Here is an 18,023-nt window from a genome sequence, read left to right on the forward strand (position 1 = left end):
CATGCCTACCATGCCGCCTCAGATGTGGACGCAGGCCTTCCCCAAAGGATAGCCAAGACTAGAGTGAACTTGAGCAAAACTTTACTAAAGCCCTAAGCGGGAATCATATTATAGAGAGAAAAGCATAAAACTGGATCCTAGAGCTCAGAGCTCCAGTGGTCCCTGGGCTGGATCCTGCTAAGGGATCTTCTCCTGGCCCTTTCTTGCACCTTAGCCCCTGCCGCAGGGCCACAGGCCTGTCTCTCCCTGCAGGGGGACCTTTGAATGCTTTGCTCCAGAACTAGGACCTGTACTCTCAGCTTCCTTTGGGCTCCACCCAGGTCTTAGCCTCTTTCCCAAATGACTTAAATCTCTCCCCATAAACTTCTGTCCACAGGGAAGATAACCTATTACAGTTATCTTCAGTAACTGAAGCCTATTACAGTCAGGCTTCAAACTTCTTCATGCCAGAATAGAATTCTGCTATTACTACTGCAAAACCAAAGGCCCATTAGTGTGTATTCCCCAAAAATATGAGTCAGAAAAGTCCTGGGAGCCTTAGCAGATGATGTTTCATCTCTCTCTAGCCATCAAGATTTCAGCAATGCCAGGATGCACTCTCAATCAGAGGCCCCCATTACATGGAGCTCTGCAGACCCAAATCAGGGACACAAATTGTAACTGGAGGAGACCTGGTCAGTGAGGCTTAGAGCTGGGGTGGGTTCACCGATCTGTGAGAAGTCACAAATGGAGAAGGACGGTGAGCACATTACAGTGGCCCTGATGCTACACCAGCAGGAGCACAGACACGTAGGTGGGGACTCCCCACCAGAATGACAAAGGGATGTCAGGACAGCACCCACCCCAGCTACTTCTGGCCAAAGGCTTCACCACACCATGTGTAGGGCGCATTGGAAGTTAACCCCAGATCATTGAACTATACACTTAGGTTTTGCTGTTGAGTGTACAATTTAATTTCTATAGTATGTGTTCCACGCTTTACAACGTGTGCTCCTAAAAGAATCAAACTTGACATGCTTAAGGAAATAAAACAGGCACAATAAACATTTGGGGCCATAGCTGGGAAGCAGGACTACTATCTCTGAACTCAGGTCCAGCTGCTCAAAAATCAATACTCGAGAGACAAGTGTTGGTAGAAATAGAAAACATTGCTTTTAATCAGAAAGCCTGCAATCTGGTGAGAAGGTGGACTAGTGTCCCCAAAACCAGTACCAAAGATTCTGCTTGGTCTTGAAAGGTTTTTTTTTTTCGGTACGCAGGCCTCTCACTGCTGTGGCCTCTCCCGTTGCAGAGCACAGGCTCCAGACGCGCAGGCTCAGCGGCCATGGCTCACGGGCCCAGCCGCTCTGCAGCATGTGGGATCTTCCTGGACCGGGGCACGAACCCGTGTCCCCTGCATCGGCAGGCAGACTCTCAACCACTGCGTCACCAGGGAAGCCCTTGAAAGTTTTTAAAGGGAAAGGGGAAAGTCATCTCAGTTAATCACTGAGATAGGGGATCAAACTCATTGACATTTCCCACTGCATGAAAGGCTCGCTGACTCCTTGTGATCTTTCTTTAGATGCCACCTCGTTCACATAGTTTGTTCTTGAGATCACTGAAGGGGAAGCTAGAGAAGAGATCTGGTCGTCTGTTAATTGTCCTTCATTTTTACTTCTTTGATCTACAGAAAGAACCAACATCTTAGGCATGGTATTGTGTGAGCAAAAGATTTGAAGGGTGTGCTTGGGCCAGAGATGAGTAGAGCAAGGGGGTTTAAGCCTGGCTTAAGGTTAGTTACAATATAATTTTGCTAAAGTGCAAGACAAAAGCTCTTTCCTGCCAAAAGCTGCTTACATTACCCCATCTAGATGATCCAGCACAAGATACCGTACTGGTTCAGTACGTGAATGTAACGGGATGTGGTCAGTGATTCCGCTTCGGATTTTGTCGGGGAATGTACAGTGGGAAGTTGTGAAGGAGATAAGGGCAAACCGATAAGCTGTCCAAGAGGACTCTGTGAGCGATCTAAGCCCTGGAAGGTCGTGACCCACCCCCGGGCTCCGGGAATGTGGCTGCCCTTCTATGCAAGGAGGGCAGAGTCTGGCTCTGGAGTGGGGGGCGAGCAGATGGGACGGAGGTGGGAGAGATGTCAGGCTCTGCGGCGGGGGATCAGGATGTAAGGGGGTAAGGGAGGGGGAGGGGCACAGGGGAAGTGATGGAGACAAATGTAAGGATGGAGGTCAATCTTTTGCCTAAATAAACAGAATGTTGTTTGAAAAAGAGAGCATTTCAAAGGTATAAATATTTTGTTGGTGGTGGTGATGAGTAAACCTTTAGTGAAGCCCCAGAGCTTCGTAATATACACTACACACTTGTACATTTTGCTGTTTCTTAATTAGCCTGGGGGATTATTCAGGACCCTCTGTGTCTGCCTGGAAGTTCATTGCTCACTGGCGTCCCCATTAGTGATTGGTCAGAAGACTCTCAGAGCAGACCGCGTGGGTGGCCTGAAGAAGCCAGAGTGAGGAGGTTGAAATCAATGCCTCCTGGCATTTAGGAATAAAAGCCAAAACTAGGGACCCCAGAGGACTGTTTTCCTCGGTCCACATCACCTGCATTACCCGCCGCCCCGAACCCCAACCCAGGAGGTGGGCACGCCGTGACCCAGGCCATTGTGGAGCACGTTGCTCACCCAGGGCCAGTGTTTATTTGCAAGGTTGTTGTACAAGAAAGCCAGGGCCCTCAGGGAACTCCTCCCTAGAGCCGTCTAGTATGCAGCCCCCATGCCTGTAATGTGCATGGTCACCCTTGCTCCATGGTGACATCTACCAGCTTCTGGATCATCTGGGCGTGAGTGCCATGGAAGGGCGGCCCGTCCACCTCCATGCCTAGGGTGCCTGAGACTCCACTCCAGACTCCATGCTGCACCAGGACGCCCAACATTTTTTCTTCCTGGAAAGAAATGGGGCAGAGATAGAAGCAGTGGAGGGGGAGGAAAAAGAAAGAAATACATACATTTATAAGTGGAAAAAGAACGTTTGACTTGACAGAGTCTCTTTTTTAAAAATAAAATGTTGTTTAAAAATACTAACGCAGGCTTCCCTGGTGGCTCAGTGGTTGAGAGTCCGCCTGCCGATGCAGGGGACGCGGGTTCGTGCCCCAGTCCGGGAAGATCCCACATGCCGCAGAGCGACTGGGCCCGTGAGCCATGGCCGCTGAGCCTGCGTGTCCGGAGCCTGTGCTCCACAACGGGAGAGGCCACAACAGTGAGAGCCCTGCGTACCGCAAAAAAAAAAAAAAATACTAACGCCACTGGAAGACTCATAGTGAAAAATAACAATATCCTGCATCACACCTCATGGACTCCCCAGTCCACTCCCCAGAAGCTGCTACTTTGAACAGTTTGGGCTGTTTCTTCATGTAACTATATAGTATGTTTTTTATGGAAATCTGCATTTTCTTAACAGACGCTAAAGATTCACTTCTGTAGGGGCAGCTTGGCTACTTCCTGCCAACTTCACCCTGCCCAGCTCTGCATTATCTGCCAATAGCCTTTGTGCCAGGAAGGCCCCTGTTCCTCCTGAGAGTTCCTCCTCACTATTAGCCTCTGTTAGCCCTGCTTCAGTCACCTTCTAGACTTTACCTGGTGCGGTTGTAGGAGAATCTGGAGAGAGCAGAGCCACGGAGAAAATGCAGCCCCATCCTGGGCCCAGCAGGCAGAGTGGTTTAGAATCAGACAGATCTGACTTGGGTCTTTCCTGGCAGGTGTGTTAACCTCTCTGTGCCTCAGTGTCCCCATCTGTATAATGGGGAGGTGGATGAGAATAACAATGCCTCCTTAGAAGGTTGTTGTGAGGATTAAATGAGAAAATGCAGGACTTCCCTGGTGGTCCAGTGGGTAAGGCTCCACACTCCCAATGCAGAGGGCCTGGGTTCAATCCCAGAACTAGATCCCGCATGCATGCTGCAACTAAGAGTTCACATGCCACAACTAAGAGGTCCACATGCCGCAACTAAGAAGACTACATGCCGCAACTAAGAGCCCGCATGCCGCAACTAAGACACGGCGCAGGCAAAATTAATTAATTAATTATTTTAAAAAAAGAGAAAATGCAAGTAAAGCACCTAGCACGGTCCTTGGCACACAGTAGGTGCTCATGAAATGAGGTGGATTATTATTGGCAGGGCTGGGTCCCCTGGTCTTTAGCCCAGAGCTTTCTTCCTTTGACTTGTTGATTTTTTAAAAAAGTGATCTGATTTGCTTTCTTCCATCTCCCTCCAAAAACAAGGTGCCAAAGAACCACTTGTCTAAGCCACTAATGTGTCTGTCCCTTGTTGAGCAGCTCAGGTCCCCCTGAGGAAGGTGGGTCTTAGGTGAAGACACAGGAGAGAAGATGGTGCCCGAGGGGCAGAAGTCAAGCACAACCTCCTTCTCCTCCTCTACAAACAAAGGAAGGGGACAAAAGGATCTAGAGCAGGAGGATCACGACAGACCAGAGAAAGGTTCTCAGCTTCCTGCTCAGGCATTTGCTCATTCATTCCATCACCCATCAAAGTTTTATTGAGCACCTGCTTTGTGCCAGGACCTGATCCAGGGATACAGTGGTGAATGTGACATGGTCCCTGCCCCCCACACTCCCGGGGGCGTCACATCCTAGATGACTGATCAGGCAGGCACAGTCCATGGGGATCACGGCACAGAGCAGGGGCCCCCAATCCCATTTATTGAAGTGGCTCAAGAAAGACTTTCTGGAGGAGGGGCAACTAGGAGCACAGGTGACAAGAGCAGGAGTGAACCAAGCCAGGGGCTACGGGGAGCACTCCCGGAAAACTTCAAAACAAGGGAGAAAGTGTTGGCAAATATCACCTAGGACCTGTCTCTACTCGCACCTGGCCTGAGAGCTTGCATTTCCACTCTTCCCTGGGGCCCAAGGTAGGAGGGAGGCCCGGAGCATTTCTAGGCAAGCCCTTTGTCCAAGAGCCCCTTCCCAGGGGTACCCAGCCCAGAATGGCATCTTCCGTCAATTGTCTGGACTTTATTCTCCCATTTCTCCTCCACTGGGACATATTCTCTCTTTATGGGGCAAGGCTCCTGGGACCACAGGGCCATTTCCCCCTAGCACACTGCCTGCCCCCACCATTCACATCCTTCTCGGTCCCAGCAGAGCCCTGGGGGTCCTCAGGGTGCACGAGATCAGTCAACAGCTTAGGAACTGGCTGGCACTCAGCCTCCAAGAGCCACAGGGACCAGCTGGGCCAACGGTGACTGCCTGCAAATTCCCAGGAATCCCTAAACGACTAGACCATCTTCAAGGAGGCCCCACCAAGAGGAGGTGGTGGGGCGGGGAGGAGAACTGACCAGGGAGTGGCTGGAGACAGAGGGCCTGGGGGCTGCCACACCAGTCCAGGCTGAGACGGTGGGGCAGGAGGAGAGGGACAGAGGCCTGAAGTGGGCAAGGGGGCAGGGCCTGGGGCCTGGTTCATTGTGGATGCGGAAAGAGGCCCCAGGATGACTTCTGGGTGTTGAGGCTGAGTGTGTGGGTGGTCACCATTGCTTCATGCTTGGAGCATAATAGGCTGATTTTCAGGTGATGCTGCTGTTCAGAGTGGGGTGGGAGAAAGGGGCCTCCTGGGAAGTTGGAACTGTTCTGCATTGTGGTCTTGGTGGTGGCTGCATGGATGTGTACGTGTATAAAACTTCACCCGCTGTACGCTGAAGCTTATGTGCTTTACTCTGTTAGTTATACCTCAATTTAAAAAATATAAAGAAAGTGGAGTGGGGTGAAAGTGCTGGAAGAGAATGGTAGCCAGGATGAGGCCAGAAGTCATGTTCCTGCCTCTCTGTATCATCCATCCAACTATTATCCATGATCTATCGGGCTATTCATTCATCCATCCAGCTAGCCAGCCTACCAGCAGTCTGTTCATCCCTTCATCCATCCATCCATCCTTAGTCCCTCCTGTAAGGTGTCATCAATCAGCTCTTGCCTCCTGATAAGCTCTGGGAAATGTCCTCCAACAATTTATTTTGCCCTCAAGTAAAACCCCTGGGGCACAGCCAAGGGCCAGAGAGGGCAGGGTGTGCCCTGGATGGTGGTGGCCACCTTCCCTGGGCTCCTCAGCATGGTGCCCACTCCTGCTACAGTCATGAGCACATCCCCTGAATATGAGAGGCCCTTCTTATAAGCAACACACAGAACAGAGATGAGGGACATTCCTCCGCTCCTAACCAGCCAAACTTCACCAAAACTCAGGCCACAGCTCTGTCCGGCATCTCTTGATGACCCAGGGGTCTCCATGGAGCAACCCACTGAACTCCAGTAGGACGACTCTAGTTATCCCCTGCACAACGCACTGCCTCATGTCTCTGCACTTTCACTTCCATGAGTCCTGCTGTCTGGAAGGTCCTTCCCACCCATTCTCAGCTGGCTCCTTATATCCTACTCGTCCTCCAAGACCCAGTTCAGTGCCACCTCTTCCAGGCAGCCTTCCTTGAGCTCTCTGAACGAGCCAAGCACCTGTTCTCTGTGTCCCCACAAGCAGTGTGCACAGTTCTATCCCAGCTCCTGAAATTACCTCCCCCGTGGACCCTGGGTTCTTTACCCCTCACTATCTCCCAGAACAAGCCTGGACCTGGCCCAGAGGAGGGGCTATACAAAAATGTGTTTGTAATTTTGGTTTAATGATGTTCCCTTTTATTTTCTTTATAAGGGTGGTACATTATTAATATATTTATGAAGACTGGGTTGGAGATGTGGAAGGAGAATTTCCATCCCCAGAGGGTAAGCGTGAGGCTGCGTGAACTTGTTTGGCTGGGCTCAGCCTTCTGTGTCTGCATGAATCAGGAATCATGTGTGAGGCGGCCCTCTGAGTGGTTTTTTTCCAATTCAGATCCAGGAAGTGTAAAGAAAGCATAGAAGGCTCTCTGGGCCCCTTTAGGGCAGACCATTTCCCCTGAAAATGTCGCTTTAGCTGCGCGACTCCCCCTTCCCCCTCCTCTCCTGCGCCCTGGCATTGCCAGAAACTAGGAAACTACTGAGCCACATCAGGAAGAGCTCAGAGTATGGAGTCAGAGAGCCTAGACCCAGCTCTACCTCTTAGCTGTGTGGCTTTGGGCAAGCCACCTTCCCTCTCAGAGCCTCAGCCCCCTCCTCTGTAAAGCGGGGATAACAAACCCATCCGGGGAGGTGTTGGAGAGAAATGGGGGCGGGTGCAGGAGGGAGACAGACACAGAGGCAGAAGGAAAAAGGGAGCAGACGGGGTGCAAGACAATGTAAAAGAAGGACAGGAAGGAGGCGGGAGGGGCTCTGGATGCAGATGCTTCGCACAAGCGAGGGGCCCCAGGACCTCAGCTGCTGGCGGGCTGGGGGACCTGCAACAGCACCAGCCCCATCTCAGCTGCTGTCTCCAGGCTCAATGCTCAGGAACCTTCTTGTCTCCTGGATCGCCTTCCCATCTCCCCACACCAGCCTCTGCCACGACGCTGAGAACCCACCTCTAGTCCAGGGTCTCAAATGTGGTCCCCGCAGCAGCAGCAGCAGCAATATTGCCTGAGAACTTGTCAGAGATGCAGATTCTCTAACCCATCTCAGACCTACTGAATCAGGAACCCTGGGGTGGGCCCCACTGTGTGCTTTAAGATGTCCCTGAGGTGATTCCTGCTGTCTGGAAGGTCCTTTAGATGCCTCTAGACTTGGAAGACTCACTGCCTTAATAAAGCACGGCATTCATTCATTCATACAATCATTCATTCAACAAGGATTTACCAAGCACTGGGTTTCCCTCCACTAGTTGCTGGGAAAGCAGATATGAAAGACCTGGTTCCTGATTTCCAAGAGGTTTTTTCTGTTTTGTTTTTTCCTCATTTAGCCATCTATGCCTTTGGGGGGAATAAGACTGGGGCAGCCTTAAGTTGCATGAGACTGTCTGGACTGTCTGGGAGTGGCCCTGTGGTCAGCCTGACGGAACTCGAGAAACCTCTCCCCCGACCCTGACCCGATCCCTGTGTCCGAGAACTCCCTCCTCGCAGGCTTGGGCAGTCGCTCTGAGGAGAACAAGTTCTTTCTCACCTTGAACCAGACCCTCTGCCTTCTGGCCTGCTTTTGTCTCTCACGCGGCGGAGGAGGGTATCTGTGCCCCTCCCCCAGGAAGCTGTTGAGATCTCAGGCCCCCCCAAATCCTCTCTTCAGCAGGTCAAACACCCCAGCTCCCTCTGCTGTTCTCCAGGTGTCCCCAGCCCTCCCACCCTCCTGCCTGCCTGCCCTCAGGCGAAGATGTCCGCTCACAGGTGAAGTCACCTGTGACCTGGGATTTAGATGTAAAGTCTGGGCTTTGGCCCCAATTTCCTGTGACCCAGTTACTCTGGAGAATTCCCCTAGAAGGTGCCTGGTAGAGACTGACGTGCCACCAGCTTCTCTCCAGGGTGGGCGGGTCCCAGCTCTGCGAGGGGCACCCACTGGGGAGGGGGCTTGAGGCTGGAATCGGTGTCACGAGAGCCGTGGGAACTGAGGCCTGAGGTAGGAACAGCCGAGTCTCCAGGGGCCCATCTCGCTGCCCGGGGTCCAGGACCGGGAGCAGGATGCTGGAACCACTTAGAGGGCTGGCTGGCCTTCTCTCTTTTTGTTTTCCCTGCACGTATATGTGAGTTCACGTAAGTCAGCCATGCGTGTGCACGTGTGTGTGTGTACGTGTGCGTGTGTGTCCTGCCTCTGCACTGGTCTATGGGGAACGCCTGGAACTGCACACAGCCCTTCACAGTTGGCTCTGCAGTCAGAGGAGCTCACTCAAAAGCCACCCAGTGGGACCCCGGTTCCTGGCTCAAAGCCCTCGTGTGGCTCCCTGTTACTTCTCAGGCAGAAGCCTCAGTCAGGAGTCGTGGTTTGCTTGGATCTGGCTAATGTGACCTCCCTCTGCCAGGGGTTCTTTTTTTTTTTTTTTTTTTTTGCGGTACGCGGGCCTCTCACTGTTGTGGCCTCTCCCGTTGCGGAGCACAGGCTCCGGACGCGCAGGCTCAGCGGCCATGGCTCACGGGCCCAGCCGCTCTGCGGCATGTGGGATCCTCCCGGACTGGGGCACGAACCCGTGTCCCCTGCATCGGCAGGCGGACTCTCAACCACTGCGCCACCAGGGAAGCCCTACCAGGGGTTCTTAATGGCCCCAGACTACTTGGAGACTCTGACGAAACTAGGGATTCTTGCCCAGGAAAATCCATGTATGAAACAATTTTGCAAACTGTTTCAGAGGACTTGCAGGCCCCCTCTTTGGGGACGCTGGGGTCTGGAGCCCTCCTCTGCGCCTATCACACCCTGGCTTACTGCCGCCAACCTCAAGAGCAGTCTCCCCAAACCAGCACTAAGCTGGTCCCCATCTCCCAGCTTTTGTTCCCGCCGTTCCTCCTACCCAGATGCCTCCCCTTCCACTGGGTTTATCCCTCCCAGGCTTCAGCCCACAGGGCCTTCTTCCCACCTTGGGCCCTCACACCTTAGCACCGTGTAGGATGGCTGACGGTGCCAGCGGAGGTTTCAGTGCCCTTGCCGGGTTGTAAACTCCTTGGAGGGAGATGCTAAGGACACCTACAGCTACCGCTATGAAGTGCCTACCATGGGTCAGGTATTCCGTTCCTTCAAGAATGCTGACGGCCCCTATTTCACAGAGGAAGAAAACAAGGTTCAGAGAGGTTAAGCAACCTGCCTAAAGTCAAATTAGAAGGAAAATGGTCATTTATATGAGATCCTTCATAATGATTTAGAGTCACTAGTAGGTCAAAGTCCAGTCCAGTGGTTGCCTGATGGGAAACCTTTTTTTTTTTTTTTTTTTTTTTGTGGTACGTGGGCCTCTCACTGTTGTGGCCTTTCCCATTGTGGAGCACAGGCTCCAGACACGCAGGCTCAGCGACCATGGCTCACGGGCCCAGCTGCTCTGCAGCATGTGGGATCTTCCCGGACCGGGGCACGAACCAGTGTCCCCTGCATTGGCAGGCGGACTCCCAACCACTGCGCCACCAGGGAAGCCCTGATGGGAAACCTTTGTTTTTTTTTTAAGAAGGTGTTGGGGGTAGGAGTTTATTAATTAATTAATTTATTTATGGCTGTGTTGGGTCTTCATTTCTGTGCAAAGGCTTTCTCTAGTTGTGGCAAGCGGGGGCCACTCTTCATCGCGGTGCACGGGCCCCTCATTATCGTGGCCTCTCTTGTTGAGGAGCACAGGCTCCAGACGCGCAGGCTCAGTAGTTGTGGCTCATGGGCCTAGTTGCTCCGCGGCATGTGGGATCCTCCCAGCCCAGGGCTCGAACCCGTGTCCCCTGCATTAGCAGGCAGATTCTCAACCACTGCGCCACCAGGGAAGCCCGGGAGACCTTTGTTTTAAGGCAGGCTCTGCCTCGGGCTTCTGATGGGCCGCAGTGGTGCTGGCCCCTGGCTTATGGATTGAACTACTGTGTCTACTCCTCATCTGGGGAAAAAGGTGCATCCATGAGAGTTGCCTGCTGGGCTATGTGACCTTAGTGATGGATGGGAGGGCCTGAGTCCAGTTCTGCTCTCCAGGTGCTCTGAAGGGCCCAACTGCCTTCCTCAGATAACGTCTGTGGACCTCCCATGAGTTCACGATGTACAGCGCACAGGCCAAGGCATAACCTCCCCAGTTAGAAACGCCTGGAACAACAACAACAAAAAAGATTCCATCATAGGATCGCAAAAGTCATGTCATTTGCCTGGGAGGAAGAAATTTTCCTCTGCTCTTCTAGGTTCCTCTGGCTGGTCTAACAGTTAAATTGACATGAGACAGATTAACAGGAGAAAGTCAAACAAAAGTCTAATAACACGTATACACAGGAGAAACCCAGGAGAACAGAGAAACTCACCAAAATGGCTGAAGCCCTCACCTTAAATACCATCTTCAGCTAAAGAAAAAAGGATTTTAGGGGCATTGGTTTGGGACCAAACCAGTAATCAAAGACCTAATAAAAACAACATAGGAAATTATTTTGATAAAACATAAAATCCCTTCTTTATAGGCAGACTAATCAAAGGTAAAGAAAAACATTTTATAAATTATCAAGAGCAGACTTTTGTCTTCTTAACACAGAGAGAAAACAAGATTCTAATTTTGTATCAGCTTACTTTTAATATTAAAATTCATTCACTCAATTGAATATATTCTAATCTTTGCCAGTCCTGACCACACACAAAACTCTTTTCTCAGAGTTCCTGTTCCATAAACCTTCTACAAATCCTTTTTTTTTTTTCACATTCAAACTTTGTCCTATGCTTTTCCTGTTTTTTTCAGCTTTTTTTGTGTGTGTGGTACGCGGGCCTCTCACTGTCGTGGCCTCTCCCGTTACAGAGCACAGGCTCAGGACGCACTGGCTCAGCGGCCTTGGCTCACGGGCCTAGCCGCTCCGCGGCATGTGGGATCTTCCCGGACCGGGGCACGAACCCGTGTCCCCTGCATCGACAGGCGGACTCTCAACCACTGCACCACCAGAGAAGCCCTTTTTTAACTTTTTACTTTATTTTCCCTTAACAAAATGCATTCCCATTCCTTATACCTTTTAAAAATTTTCCTTACATATGAAGATGTTTTCCTTATTTATTTTAGTAGTTTTATGGTATATTAATTAGAATTCTTAACCCTTAGAAAACTTAATTTCTAGTGAAAACTAAGAAGTAAGCAATTGTGAACTGTTTGTTATGCCAGTATTTTTTAAATACATTTCATAAAGTATAATGTATAATAGACCCAAACATCTTTAGGGTTTTTTTTTTTTTGTAATAAGAAGACAAAAGTAGGTAAACTTAGACTTGTTTAGCAATTAATATTTCAGTATTTTATCTTATTTGGAAATGATCTAGACATTCAATGAATTCCCATCATTTAACTTAACTTAGAACTCTAAAGTTTTAAATTACCAAAAGATTTTCGAAGTTATTTTCAAGTCTTATCCCATTTATATCAATATTTATCTAAATCATTTGTTCCCAAAAATTACGTTTAGAGTACTCATGAAAACTTCATGAGACATTAAAGTCAACTATCATCCCAAGCTATTCCTCCTGCTGATAAACTTCGTAACAGACATAACGTGAACTTATTTGACTAGTAAACCCAGGTAGAATAAAAGTTTTATATTTAATGCTGATAACTCTAAAGACATGCTTATTTTAATTAAAGCAGTAAATTTTTCTCTTTTTTTTTGTTGAGGGTAGGAGTTTATTAATTAATTTATTTATTTTTGCTGTGTTGGGTCTTCGTTTCTGTGCAAGGGCTTTCTCTAGTTGTGGCAAGCGGGGGCCACTCTTCATCGCAGTGCGCGGGCCTCTCACTATCGCGGCCTCTCTTGTTGCGGAGCACAGGCTCCAGACGCGCAGGCTCAGTAGTTGTGGCTCACGGGCCTAGTTGCTCCGCAGCATGTGGGATCCTCTCAGACCAGGGCTCGAACCCGTGTCCCCTGCATTAGCAGGCAGATTCTCAACCACTGCGCCACCAGGGAAGCCCATTAAAGAAGTAACTTTAAATTTGCTTTTATTTACTAAAGGTTAATCTTAGATCATGTGAACTCGGAAAATATTTGTGTTAGTCTGTTATATTTAGAAATATTTAATTCAAGAGTGCTTACTTTTAAGCCAATTAGAGTTCTTCTACAAGTTACTTTTGGCAATACCATCAGAAGGTAGAAAAATACCCTATCTATAACATGCATGCATAGATATACAGACAAGACACAACCAGAGACCTCATAGCTTTCATTTTAAGACTTTAGTCATGAATCAGGTATAACAGTATAAAACTCACTAGTTCTTAAACATCAGTTGCAGTAAGTTAAGTTTATCCACTCAGATGGCAAAGGCTTTTTCCTATACGTGGAAAAGACTTTTAAGATTTGTATTTGTCCTTGACAAATAATATTAATTAAAGAAGCTGTGAATTAGATTTTGGGTGAGGGAGCACTTCCAGCAGTTAGTAATTTTTTTTTTTTTTTTTTTTTTTTTTTTGGCTGCATTGGGTCTTCGTTGCTACGCTCGGGCTTTCTCTAGTAGAGGTGAGCGGGCTTTCTCTAGTTGAGGCAAGCAGGGGCTACTCTTCGTCGTGGTGCACAGGCTTCTCATTGTGGTGGCTTCTCTTGTTGTGGAGCATGGGACTTAGAGCGCGCGGGCTTCAGTAGTTCTGGCACAGAGGCTCAGTAGTTTTGGCGCACAGGCTTAGTTGCTCCGCGGCATGTGGGATCTTCCCGGACCAGGGCTCAAACCCATGTGCCCTGCACTGGCATGCGGATTCTTAACCACTGTGCCACCAGGGAAGTCCAGTTAGTACTTTTAAAAAGGTCTTTTTCCCTTTTTTTCCCCCAGGTTCTACTGATTGATTCCCCAGGCTCAGTCTCAGGTGACTGTGGGCTGTGCTTACATTTCTGATCTTGTAGAGATTTACAAGACAAAGACAGTTGCTTTCAATTCCACAAAGAACTGGGCTACTGCCTAAATAATATCAAAAGGCTGATCTGCTCATCCAACTATATTTTCTTTAATTTGCTTCTTTATATCAGGGAGATTTCCAATTAAAGGAAATCAAAAGATTTCTATGTTTTAGAACTTCAGAGATCAATGCATCATGCCTTCAAAAAGTCTGCACAAGGTATTCAATAAAGGCCCTCTTTATGAGTGCTCAAGTCAACCCCAGACCAATTCACCCGAGGGGCAAAAAGCCTCCACCATTGCTCCTATCAGGCCCCAGTATCAGTCCCCAGTTTTCATCTCACATTGTGTGGGCTCAGGCAACCCTACTGACTCTCATCAGCATGTCTAATTAACATTGCCCAAAGGGGGGATTTATGTGCCCTGTCTTACAATACCAACCAGTGGAAACATTTCCCAGGGAGATGCAATATCTACCCCGACAATACAATCAGGCAAAAGAGACATAACCACCTGACATAAAGCCCATTCAAACATTGCAGTTTTCTTACAAGCTTTCACCTCAGTTTCATCAACTCTTATACCTTTGACCATAGCCTCCATTAGGACCCCATCAATAAGTCTCAGTCTTGCAATACTGGGTAGGAGAAGTGTTCCTGGCCAGACATGACATCCATTCCCATAAAGCATTCCAGCAATGGTGTTTAACCTCTTCATATAACACCCACTCAGACATTCCAGACTTTTATAATCTTATCAACTCTTGTACTTTTTACTTTTCTCAGTCTTGTTGTAGCCCAAGTCAGGGTTCCACTAATGGGTTTTGGTACCACAGGTTGTGAGGGTCTGGCATCAAGGAGTTCCACAAACTTCTCTCCATCCCCCTGCCATCTCCCCACTCTAGTGTAAAAGGCTTTGGGCCTGCAGTGAGGGGTTGAGCCAAGGGACCCAGGCCCTTTTGTCAATCTTTAACTCAATTAATCGACCTAACTCTTGTCCCAAGTGATTGTTGGTTAGGTTTCTCATTGTAATTTTTGCCTTCCAGTTTAAAAAATTTCTCCAAACTGGACTAAGTAGAGTGGACTTGTTTGGGGCCCTTTAATGTTTTGGGGATCAAAAGGTGTCCCTTTGGCCCACCTAATCTTAGATAGTGCTGTATTAAAAGCCTTTATTTTAATCCCATCAATGTCCATTTTACTTATCCCATTTCTTTATAGCCATCTGAAGATTTCCATCCTGCTGGGACAAGTCCTGTGAGTCTTCTCTTTCTGATTCTTCTTTATTCTGCAACTTTCAATATTTGCTTTATTTACCTTCTTAATAACCCTTTAACAATTTCTACTTTTTTGGGAAGAGTACCTTGACTTTCCCCTTGGTTTCTTCCCATTCTTTTGTTAATTAACTGAATGCTTTTATTACCATCTGTAAGACCCATGAGGGGAAGCTGAGACACCAAATTTGATAAGGTTTCCCAAATCTTTTTTGTTTTGTTTTGTTTTTTAATTAAGGGAGTTCTTAGGGTTAGCCATTATATTTTTTTGTTTCCACCGTTTAATTTGGTCTTTCCACAGGTGCCAATAAAACAGCTGTTTACAATGAGGGTTCTCTAAAAAATTTACCAATTTAGAAGTTTTTCCAATTCAAAGGATCCATCATCTGCTATTGACGAATAGTATCTTAATAGCAACACAAACCAATAAGTCTTTTTATGCCTTAACTGTGGATGAAAGGGGCATCCCATAAGAATGTAAAGGACACAGCCCTAACAAGATCCAGAAATTTCACTCCCCAGAACAGTCTAAGAAAGTGGAGACTTTGCGGTACGCGGGCCTCTCACTGTTGTGGCCTCTCCCGTTGCGGAGCACAGGCTCCGGACGCACAGGCTCAGCAGCCATGGCTCACGGGCCCAGCCGCTCCGCGGCATGTGGGATCCTCCCGGACTGGGGCACGAACCCGTGTCCCCTGCATCGGCAGGTGGACTCTCAACCACTGCGCCACCAGGGAAGCCCCCGAAAGTGGAGACTTTTGTTGTATCACTAATAAAGCAACAAAGGTTGAACAACAAAGGCCCCTTATAGACTCGACCCTTTATGACAAACTCCCCTGAGAGCTGGCATGGCCACACAAAGAGACGCCAGCCAGAAGCCTGGGTTGTTACCTGGGCTTCTGACCGGTTGGCTACAGCTGCTTGGAATACCAGTCTATCTGACTGCAAAATGCATACCAGTATGTATAGCCTTATGATGGCAGAGACCAGAGAGATTTTTCTCACTGGTCAGCAAACCAAGCTCTTCGGGATGTATAAGATGGAAGGAAAAAACTCATCCAGTTTTTTTTTTTTTTTCTTATATGTACATTAACAGCTTTAAGCTAAGTCTTGGGTTTCTTGGAGCCAAACTAATACCTAAGAGGGATGTACTGTGGGGCTGAGGATTGTGAGGTATTTTACAGTGTACCTCGTGATACAGAAATTTTCTTGAGGTTGGTGCGTGACCTAGTATTGATCTAACCCATTCCATGACCGACTTACCCTTTCACCAGTGCCTACTTGAGATGGTGAGCACCCTGAGGGCCCTTAAATCCTCAACCCTTGCCCACCAGTGGTGTAGCTGTGACTTCCAAGACATTCCTTAACAGTAGCTCTTATCTCATGAATATTAACTCACCAAGCGTAGTTTGCCTAAATAGATAGTGGTCTGGTGAGACTAGCAAACTCACCAGTCTGCGGGGCCAGCCTGGACAACAAGCTTAATGGACCTACGCCTGCGTCCTACCCTATGGAATTTCCTTCTTACGACAAGCAACACAATAGAGAGATAAAGAAAAACGATAACCATCTTGGGAGGAAAAGGATCAACAAATCAAGAGTACTCTGCCAGTTTTCAGAACAAGAGTCTCTGGGTCCAAGGAACTAACTCCATAAATATTTCTCCTGTTAATCTAACTTTAGAAAAGCAATAAAGGGCTCTTACCACTCTCACTTCCAATAGACCCTGCAAGCAGAGATCTGGGAGACTGACTGACAGGTAAGAACTCTTACCATCTGTGGCTTCTGTCAGTTGTCCCAGGATCTCTTAGCCGCAGCAGCTTCAGGGAGAGTAGTATCCAGCCAGTAAAGGGAAATCCTGCTGATTATGACAACTGTCGGGGAGAAAGGAATTTTCCTCCATCTTTCTAGGTTCCTCTGGCTGGTATAAGAATTAAATTGACATGAGTTAGATAAACAGGAGAATATAAAACAGGAGTTTAGTAACATGTATACGTGGGAGAGGCCCAGGAGAACCAAAAAATTCACCCAAATGGCCGAAGCCCTCATCTTAAATACCATCCTCAGCTAAAGACAAAAGAGGATGTTGGGGGTACTGGTTTGGAACTTCAAAGGGGAGGAAGGCAATGCACATGGAGATGGAAAAGCAAATGTTTGGCAAATAAATGTTTGCTGGGTCATGTAGAGACAACAGGACACAGGGTGGACTTTGATCTCTAGGCCATGCTGAGTGTCCCCCACTACACCTAGCCCGTATTCTCTGCAGATACCTCTGGTTATAGCTCTATTCTGGGAACAGGCCCTTTAACTACATTCTTTATGTAGCTAAGGGGGAGCTAAAAAGAAAAACTTCCCGAGTCTTCTGTTTCTTAAAAATCATCCTCCTCTGTACACCTGAAACTAACACAACATTGTAAATCAAATATACTCCAATAAACATTTTTTAAAGATCATCCTAAATTAATCCTCAGGCCAAGGAGACAGATTTTTTTTTAACTTTTTTTTCTTTTTAATAGATTTATTTATTTATTTATTTTTGGCTGCATTGGCTCTTCGTTGCTGTCCGCGGGTTTTCTCTAGTTGCGGTGAGTGGGGGCTACTCTTTGTTGCGGTGCGCGGGTTTCTCATTGTGGTGGCTTCTCTTTGTTACTGAGCACGGGGTCTAGCTGTGTGGGCTTCAGTAGTTGTGGTTCATGGGCTCTAGAGTGCAGGCTCAGTAGTTGCAGCGCACAGTCTTAGTTGTTCTGCGGCATGTGGGATCTTCCCGGACCAAGGCTCAAACCCGTGTCCCCTGCACTGGCAGGCGGATTCTTAACCACTGCACCACCAGGGAAGCCCCAAGGAGACAGATTTTGGGGTCGCAAATTTTGCTCCCCAACAAGTTCATCACCCTGCCTCTAAAAGCAGCAGAACTCAAAGAATGGTCCCAAGACCAGTGGCACCTGTAGTACCTGGGAACTTGTTAGAAACACTAGCCAGCCCAGGGCCAGCCTGGATGACTTTGGAAAGGCTTTCTCTAATCCTCAAAGAGACTCACTTTCTGGGTGAGGCCAGCAAAGCTTGGAAATAAGAGCCGCCATCTCCTTACTGATTCCAGAGCCCTTGATCTTTCTTGTCTTTGCTGAGCTGAAGGAGCAGACAAACTTCTCTGCTTTCAGGCCCCAGCAGCTCCCAACCCTAATTGGATGGGCCCCTTTCCAACCCTCTCAGCCCCAAACCACAGAATTTCATCTGAAACTCTCATTCCAGATAACAGCCCCTCTCTCCCCACTGCCAACTGGGATCACCTTTTCTCTTTGGGGAACTTCACCTGCTGCTAAAATCACATCAGTGACGCAGCTGGCCAAGCCCTTGAGATTTGTTCAATT

At 48.4% G+C, this 18,023-nt stretch overlaps 1 protein-coding gene across 1 annotated transcript in view; it reads right to left on the bottom strand.

Moving 5' to 3' along the window:
* Positions 1–2,784: 2,784 nt before the first annotated feature.
* DGLUCY (D-glutamate cyclase) overlaps positions 2,785–18,023 on the bottom strand; it is a 52,751-nt gene continuing 37,512 nt past the window's right edge. The window contains 2 exon segments of the mRNA XM_060096022.1: positions 2,785–2,934; positions 10,480–10,631. Of these exon segments, the coding sequence (XP_059952005.1) occupies positions 2,785–2,934; positions 10,480–10,631 (302 nt within the window).

Source organism: Mesoplodon densirostris, chromosome 4 (assembly GCF_025265405.1).
Source record: "Mesoplodon densirostris isolate mMesDen1 chromosome 4, mMesDen1 primary haplotype, whole genome shotgun sequence".
NCBI classification, from domain to species: domain Eukaryota; kingdom Metazoa; phylum Chordata; class Mammalia; order Artiodactyla; family Ziphiidae; genus Mesoplodon; species Mesoplodon densirostris.